Raw genomic sequence first — 9,098 nt, forward strand, 5'->3', positions numbered from 1 at the left:
TACCAGCAACAGCAAACAAGTGGTCCAAGCATCTATGTCATGTCTTCATATCTGGTTCGGTCTTCAATCTTGTTCAGTCTCAATTTCCTCTTCTAAAAACTGAGGATAATAACAAAGGCTGACTACCTCCAGGGCTGTCGTGAGAATTAGATGAATTAAGGTATGTGAAACCGCTTTGTAAACTGTACTCTATGGTTATAAAGACATTAATATGAAAACTTCTGGTTTTTAAAAATCCCCCAAAGAGTCCTGGCCAAGAGTTTCAGTTGGTTAGAACATCATCTGGATATGACAATGCTGCAGTTTGATCCCATATAAAGTCCATATACGAATCAACCAGTGAATGCATAAATGCGTGGAACAAATCCATGTCTCCTCTCTCACTCCTCAATAAAAAAAAATCACCCAAAGATAGAAATTTGTTTATGCATTATATACACATACAAGATTTTCCATCATGTAGATACTTGGCCTGGACTTCCATGTTTAAAGAGTTCAGAAAACCAACAGGACTTGGATTAATCCTCAGAAGAGGTGGGATTTCGGGCGCCTACTGATTGGAGACTGAACTCCTGGTGAAGGAGAAGGTGGGAGAGCAAGTACAAGTCTGAAGTCAGACGACCACATCACCTGCACAAATGTGTCTGGGGCAAAAATTGAGTCTTTGCTGAGGTTTATGGAGATCATTTTTAATGCCTTGCCTTGAAGGGAGATGACCCTATCACTTGACCTGAAATATAAGGACTGCTGTAGGGATATAGAGACGACATGAACCAAAGACTTTGTGTTGATCTTTAAGAGTACTTACAAAGTTGGGAACAAAATCTGAAAAATGGACAGGGAAGAAAATTCGGGTAATGGAGGTCAGCTGAACACTGACTGCAAAGAAAGCCAGTAAAGATTCCTATACTTTCTCTCCTTTTTAGAAAATTTGGAAGCTAACTCAGGTAGAGTTTCAAAATCTGATCTGATATGCTTGTGGTTAAGGCAGCACAGAACTGCCGGGAGTGGTCTGCCCTGTGATCTATTAACTTTGATCACTTTCATGATCACAGAGTGCACACCTTGCCCTAACCAACTACCTGACAAAATGCAGCCCTGCTGAGCTGGGAAACTTGGCAAGTCAGAGTTTGGGGGGTGGAAAGACAACCTATTACCTCTACTAGAAAAAAAAAAATGTCTCAAACCGCTTGGCAAACTGATGCCAGCATCACCTTTACATGCCAGAAAAAAATTATTGCGCTAGAACAGGCCCTTAGAACACCCAGCAGGAGGTGAACAACTCAGGGAGGAAGACTAATGACTGCACTGCACATTCCTCCGAGGCAGGGGCCGTGTCTGCTCCCTTTTGGGTGGGAGTGCAAGTGGATATGCTGCTGATAAGGCTGTCTCTGGTCAGTTGAAGATACAACTCTACAAGGAAAGCCTGGGGCTACTCTAGGGTGTGAATAAGGTGGGAGGAGGAGGTCAGCAGGAGTGGGTGCACGGACGCCATGGCGCTATTGAAATTCACTTTAAGTGGGGAGGCATCTGTGAAGGAAGCGCGCAGGACTGTGTGTGTGTAATTAGTTTCAGGGAATGAGTTGGCTGCCTCTCCCTTACCCCTAAGGCTCCCGTACCCCGGTGTCTGGGATTCCCTAAGCCAGAAAATAAAGGGAAGGAGCACACATTTCTACCAGGGACCACAGCGGGGGCTGTGGGGCGGGTATGTAAGAAACACTCCGCTGGACAAGTTTCTGAGCAGGAAAGTGGACCGGGAACAGCACATTTCCTGCTTTGCCTGTGCAAACCCCAGGCGGAGCCAAGCGGGAACAAGGTTACGGTCGATGAGTCGCCGGCTGCCAGGGCAGGGTTTGGGGGCTCCCTGGAGGAGTCGGTGGACTGTAGCGGAATGCGGGCGGAGAGAGCGGGAGAGGGAGTGAAAATGGAACGCGCGTCTCACCCGGTTTCGCAAGAAACGTCCCCAAAGCCCAGCTCCTCCAGGCTTTTTTTCAGCTGCGGCGGGAGAAGCAGTAACTGCAGAGGGGTAGGGTCGAGGCGCAAGGAGCGAGGGACGAGGGGCTCGGACCCTGCGCGGCCTTCCCCGTGCGGGGTGCAGGGTGCGGAAGGTCGCCATCCACCGCACCACTCCTTCCTCCCCACCTTGCGACGTTCAGCCCGCGACCTTCGACCTCGCAGCTCGGACCCTTGGACCCGGGCGGCTCAGGGACTGGGAGGAGACGGGGAAGGTGTCCGGAGACGCAGCGCCACGCCCGGTCGTCCAGCTGCGCGGCCCTACCTGAGAGGTGCGGAGCCCCGCCGCGCTCGGCCGCACACCGCCGCCCGCCAGGCTCCCGGGGGCCGCCAAGGGCGCACGATTTATACGTGCGAAGACCTTATTGTTGTTCTTTGTCCTAGAGACACCATTGTCTACTCCACGGCCCGCCAGCCGGCGTTTCTCAGGAATCCGCGGCGCGCACTCCCTTCCCCTCCCCCACGGACTTGCTCTCCAGGGCCAACGGGCATCTATCTGGGTGCCCTCGGCTTTCCCTATGGACTTGAGTGTCCTTCATCCGGCTCCTGCTTCCTGAGCATCGAAAACACAAACGCCTGCAGGAAATCATCTAGCCTTTGCCTGGACGCTCAGGGGCCTGGGAAAAACGCGGTTTTGACTTCAGTCTGAACCACAGCTCGTTACCTACCGGGGTAATTTCTGCGCTTGCTGACCAAAGGTCCTAAGTGGTAACGGGCACAGCTTCTTGTGCGCTAGACGTGTCCTCACCCAGCCTTTCAAGCCTTGTTGGGTCTGGCCTGGCGACCTTGAGTACGATTAGTAGTAGCCTGGAGCCCTGAGATCCTGGACTGTGCCATGCGAATCCCGACGGCTACGCGATCGGGTGCACAAAGCTCCTGTGAAAGTTGCTTGTATCACCCCCCCCACCTCAACCCCCCCACCCCCCCCCGTAAATCTCTCCTGTCGAGAAAAGCAAGACTTTCAGGAAGCCACTCCGGATGTTTGCTGCTTTTCATGTGGCATTTGTGGCTGGCTCCGATAACGTTCTGAGCTCCACTTCCAACACCGTGTTTTTAGTAAAGGGACCGAAATAAAAAGAGTCCACACACTGAAATAGGTTTGCGGCGCTGCAGCCCCCAACATCCTCCCCCATAAATATATGATGAATGAATGCTCATTACAAGAAATAGATCTAGGTAACTGTATGTAAAATGGACTAGCCTTGGAAAGGCACCATAATTCCTTCCTGGTAGTTATAAGTAAATTGCTGTGTTATAACTCCCTGGGAAACTGTTATAAGAAGTGGGAGGAGGGGCTCTAAAACTTGACGCTCCAACTGCGTAGATGCAGTGCTCTCGCCTGATTTCCCAGTAATCTTAACCAACAAAAATCAGTAGTGAGACCTCAGCGACAAGTGCAAATAATAATGGGAACCCCAGGCTTTCCTCCTCATCAGTTTTTCAACTCCCTCAGCGCCTCTCTGTGCAGTCGGGCGACGGAGACAGGCGCCAGGATGAAGTGTACAAGGGCAAATAGGTGCATGTACATTTTCTTTGATTCACACCTAGATTGTTTTCTATTTTATTTTTTACAGAATCAGTCAAACAGATTAGACAGATAAAAAGGATTCTGGAATTGGCATTGTTTTTGTTTAGTGTTCGATCTTTATTCTAAGAACATACCTATTCGTTCGTAGAAACGTTTGAGCTAATAGAAAATTCTACATTAAGATATTTAAAAAGACGTTCATTACTATGCAGAAAAGTTAGAGAAGATCGCCAAGAATACGTCAAGGATCAAGGCACTGGGGGGATTAATTTGTTCTCTCTACTCCTACAGTTTTCTTATATAACCATTTGCAATGCAATAATGCTTCATTTTCAAGCCCCCTTTTTCAGAAAAAAAAAGCTTTAAAGGAAAAGTACATAATCAAGTTAAATTTGTTTAAGATCAACTCATCCAAAGCCACCATCACTTCTCTAAGATTTCCTTAAGCAGATTAAAGTTCTTTTTCTTGTCTGAACAGGAGAGATTCAGAAACTACAACCACTTTCTCAATTTTTCCGCCGAATGAGGACTGGCACCTACTTCACAGATCTTCACACAGTTAAAGCTGGTTTTAAGAAAACAAGCATATAGTTCTTTGGAGAAATGGCAATATCAGAGAAACTGAAGGCCAGCCATTTCCAAAGCTCTTTTTCTTTATTTTTATGGATGCCACGAATAAGCAGGACTGACAGATTATTTTGTCATTGTAATATTACCCAAAAGCTGCAGCATTTACCTCCCAGATCCCCGATATAAATCTTAGTTTTTCATCACCTCTTCACAGTAAACAAAGAAAATCTCGAGATGTGATGCATTGATTTCTTTGTGTCACTAATTATGCAAAAACGACTGGCTTCATTTCCTTAGAAAACAACACAAATAAACAAACACAACTTAATGATTAAGAGCTCCAAGTCTGAAGGCACACGACCAGAGAGGGACTCAATGCTGTGATCTCTGGCAAGTTCCTCGGCCTCTCTGTACCTGTTTTCTCTCTTGTAAAATATCAAGCATTTACCTCAGGGGGTTAGAAGGATAATTTGCTATTGGGATCGCTCTATGAACAATGTGCAACATACTGTGCCACATATGAACAATTTTCTCAGATTTAAGCACAAATTTAACAGTCATTCAGATTTTCATTTCAGTCTGAAGAAGCATACAGGAATCCCTAAATATTTGTCAGGATAACCACCTTACAGTGTGCCTAAAAGCTAGAGTTATTTTGCTGCTCAAACGGACTGCTGTTTTTCCTAGTAGATGGGTATTTAGATAAATGTTGCTGTTTGTCAAACAAGCAAAATATAACCAAAGACCCTGAAATACAGAACAGGCTGACAGTGTCCAGATGGGAGAGGGAAGGAATTTCAGGGGAAAAGGGTGAATGGTTTGTAGGAACTAGTATAAAGGACACACGGACAATAAGAAGGGTGGGTGCCCTGGAGGGAGGTCGGGAGGGCTTGGGGATGGGCTGGGATGGGGAAAAAGCAGAAAACTGTTCTTGAATAACAATTAAAGTATTGCTGTTTGTAATGACATTTTAGAATTCAGAATTAAGTCTTGCTTTATTTTACTGAACACATACGAGAAAACTTTACTATACATTCATGTACAAATTTTCAGTGGTTAGTTCTTATTATTGCACAAAGTCTTAATATTCTTCAGGATGACAAGATACGGGCTACAGAACGTCATCCATATTTAAATTTGTTTTAGAAGTTACAATTTACCTCGGACATAGCATTTTGAATATGACACGACTAGCAAGTTGAGTCCTTGGGGGAGAGAATCTTTTATTTATTACCAATAGTGTCTATTGCATTCGATAAAATACATTTGAAGAACACACCCATGGCGTTCCTTGATCTAAACTAGATTACCCGCCACTGAAACACCTTTAGCTCCTGTAAGAAGGTGGATGATTAGTGTGTTGAAACGAACTACCGTACCCAATTACTTCTATCCAACACCCCAGAAGGTTTCTCAGGGGGTCTTTCTTCCCGGTCCGAAAGGAAGTGGAGCCGGAGTTCGGCTCCAACCAAGTTTTCGCTTCGGCAGGTGTAGCCTTGGGTGCGGGGACAGGGGAGGGGAAAAGGGCGGGCGTAGGATAAAGCTTGGACAAGGGACTCCGGTGGAGGGCTGGGCGTTGGCCTAAGGACTCTGGCCCGGCCCGCCCCTGCTGCTCCATTGGCCGCAGTCGTGCAGAAAAGGCCCAGCGGCCCGGAGGTTCCCGCAGTGTCACTGGGCCGGCAGAGGCGCAGGCTACTTGGCGGCTGGGACGGGTCTGGAACGCCCGTGGCGCGTTAGGCTCCGAGAGACAGACGGGAGACCCGTTTGGCATCTCCCTCCCTCCCTCGCTCCTCACCACCTCCCCCCCCAGGTCGGGGGAGGCGGCGGGTCCGGCCCAGGGTTGCGGGGCGGGGGGCAGGTCTGGAGAGCCATGAGCAGCCCGGATGCGGGGTACGCCAGTGACGACCAGAGCCAGACCCGGAGCGCGCTGCCCGCGGTAATGGCCGGGCTGGGCCCCTGCCCCTGGGCCGAGTCTCTGAGTCCCCTCGGGGATGTAAAGGTGAAGGGCGAGGCGGCGGCGAGCAGCGGGGTGCCGGCCGGGGCCGCGGGCCGGGGCAAGGGCGAGTCTCGCATTCGGCGGCCGATGAACGCCTTCATGGTGTGGGCCAAGGACGAGCGCAAACGCCTGGCGCAGCAGAACCCGGACCTGCACAACGCCGAGCTGAGCAAGATGCTGGGTGAGTCCGAGTTCGGGATCCAGAGTAGTGCGAACCTCGGAGCCGCCATCCTGCGCCCAAAAGGGTGCGGGTATTGCGCCCAAGGCCAGGGGTGTGCTGCCGACACGTCCTTCCTCGGAGCCCTCCGTTACCCTCCCGCTCGCACATCCCCGACTCTCCCTACAAGCTTTTTAGCTTCTGTCATTGATGCCTGAATTATTTGGGTGACCGGGGACACCGGTACCAAGGCCTGGGGAGGTGGCTTCCCGGGCGTCTCAACGGTGGCGAATGCACTGCAGGCGCGGATCGGGGTTGGTCGTGCCCCTTTTTTTTTAGTTCTTAGAATGACCGGGAGTGGGCGAGCGGGGAAGCCTCTTCTGGGAGGCTAAAAGCCGGGAGTGATGCCCTTAAAAGACCCTAGATCTCTTGTGTTTCCCAAGTGCTGGGACTCCACTCCGCCTCCAGAACTCCACGCTTTCACTTTTTAACTCGACTCCTCACCCCTTCCAGTGGCACGATTCTAGGTCGGAGGGGCGAGGTGGGGCCCGGGAGCCCGAGCTCCGGTAGTAAGTCGCGCGCCCCTCTCCATCTTCCCACCGCAACGCAGGCAAGTCGTGGAAGGCGCTGACGCTGGCGGAGAAGCGGCCCTTCGTGGAGGAGGCCGAGCGGCTGCGCGTGCAGCACATGCAGGACCATCCCAACTACAAGTACCGGCCGCGGCGGCGAAAGCAGGTGAAGAGGCTGAAGCGGGTGGAGGGCGGCTTCCTGCACGGCCTCCCGGAGCCGCAGGCGGCCGCGCTGGGCCCCGAGGGCGGCCGCGTGGCCCTGGACGGCCTGGGCTTGCCTTTCCCCGACCAGGGCTTCCCGGCGGGCCCGCCGCTGCTGCCCCCGCACCTGGGCGGCCACTACCGCGACTGCCAGGGCCTGGGCGCGCCCCCGCTCGACGGCTACCCGCTACCCACTCCCGACACGTCTCCCCTGGACGGCGTGGACCCGGATCCCGCGTTCTTCGCCGCGCCGCTGCCCGGGGACTGTCCGGCCGCCGGGCCCTACAGCTACGCCCAGGCCTCCGACTACCCCGGGCCCCCGGAGCCGCCCGCCGTCCACGCGCACTCCAGGCTGGGTCCCGAGCCCGCGGGGCCCGCGATGCCCGGCCTCCTGGCGCCCCCCAGCGCCCTGCACATGTACTACGGCGCGATGGGCTCGCCCGCGGCCGTCGGCGGGCGCGGCTTCCAGATGCAGCCGCAGCCGCACCCGCAGGGGCCCGGGCAGCCGTCGCCCCCTCCCGAGGCCCTGTCCTGCCGGGAGGGCGCCGACCCCAGCCAGCCTGCTGAGCTCCTCGGGGAGGTGGACCGCACGGAATTCGAACAGTATCTGCACTATGTGTGCAAGCCCGAGATGAGCCTTCCTTACCAGGGACACGACTCGAGTGGGAATCTCCCTGACAGCCACGGGGCCATTTCCTCCGTGGTGTCCGATGCCAGCTCTGCGGTATATTACTGCAACTATCCCGATGTTTGACGGGTTCCCAGTTCAGCCCAGCCTGCAGGCCAGAAGCACAAACAGTGTTACACACTTCCCGGAGAAGCTAAGGAAGTCCTTAGCCTCGTGTTGTTTTCTTTTGTTTTGTTTTTAAGTTGTCTTGGCATGTAATTTATGGTAATTTATTTTGTCTGCCACTTGAACAGTTGGGAGGAGAAAAAAAGTGAGGTTTTGTTTTAAAATTTCTACGGATACTTGTTTCCCACAGTGTCATTGTCAAAAGCCCGTTTCCAAGTTCCAAGTTTACCAGTTTTGAATGTCCCAAAACAACTTGCTCCATTTTCTGAAAATTTATTGATCAAAGAAATTTTCTCTTCCGGGTGCGATTTTTCAATCTTAAAAAAATAAAATCTGGAATACTACTTTTTCGCTTGCTAGTGCCTCTGTCAGAAACACCATTTTTTGAGACCGATGTTAAGTATTAATAAGATTAGACATTTTAACGGTGACATGTAACACACAGATCCTGTAAATTTCTCATTTTCTTAAAATAGTAGACCCAAGTGACTTCAATGAACACTAGGACATCCAAGTCTGATGTAATAGTTTTTGCTAGGAAAAAATTCTCATGAATGAGCCTGTTACAAGGGATCATAGTCTGTAAAAAGTCATGGTCCATCTTAACACTTTAAATACATTCCATTTTACTACAGCACTTCTATCAGAAGAGAATGGTCAAGTAATTTCAGTTTTCTAGTTGTTCGTTGAATCTCGAGACCTGATTAAAGAGGCTTTTGGGGTTTTTTTTCTTGTTATCTGTATTTCCCCAATAGTGTTTATGTTCCCTCTCGACAATGAACTTGCCTTTGATAATTCTCACAGGTCTACACCTTGGGAAGTAGTGTTACTGGGTTGAAAATAATTTCAAGCATTCACAGGAATAAAATGTGCATTTAATCTTGATTTTCAGTGAACCTTGGCATCTGTAATTTCATTAGGCTATTTTGGTATTACAGGCTAACTGCATGTGTGGCTGCTGCTTTTCTTGACTTGTATGTAGTGTGCTTTACAAATCCAACTAAAGCTACAACCCTAAGGCATCACTGTCCTGCCATTCTAGAGAAGAAATGGGGTCACAGAGTTGTGAAGTAGGAGGTCAGCCCTACTATGTGCTGCAGCACAAATTACAGTGTCCCCTTCCATCACAGTGTGCAGAGTGAGACATAAATGGAAACAGATGACCTGTAATGGGCACTTCTTGTGCCAAGTGATTTGTCAATCACTTGGCACTGTGAGTACCGTGAATAGCACCATGAGCCTAGGTGCTATTCTCCCCACTGTGCAAGTGA

At 50.6% G+C, this 9,098-nt stretch overlaps 1 protein-coding gene across 1 annotated transcript; it reads left to right on the forward strand.

Annotated features, from left to right (window-relative positions):
* Positions 1-5,758: 5,758 nt before the first annotated feature.
* On the forward strand, positions 5,759-8,712 carry SOX17 (SRY-box transcription factor 17). Its single transcript, XM_037145334.2, has 2 exons — positions 5,759-6,288; positions 6,875-8,712. Exons 1-2 carry the CDS (start codon positions 5,982-5,984, stop codon positions 7,786-7,788), a joined length of 1,221 nt encoding a protein of 406 aa, XP_037001229.1. The 5' UTR covers positions 5,759-5,981; the 3' UTR covers positions 7,789-8,712.
* Positions 8,713-9,098: the final 386 nt, after the last annotated feature.

This window comes from Artibeus jamaicensis, unplaced genomic scaffold, assembly GCF_021234435.1.
Source record: "Artibeus jamaicensis isolate MK-2021 breed Jamaican fruit bat unplaced genomic scaffold, CSHL_Jam_final scaffold_916, whole genome shotgun sequence".
Taxonomy (NCBI): domain Eukaryota; kingdom Metazoa; phylum Chordata; class Mammalia; order Chiroptera; family Phyllostomidae; genus Artibeus; species Artibeus jamaicensis.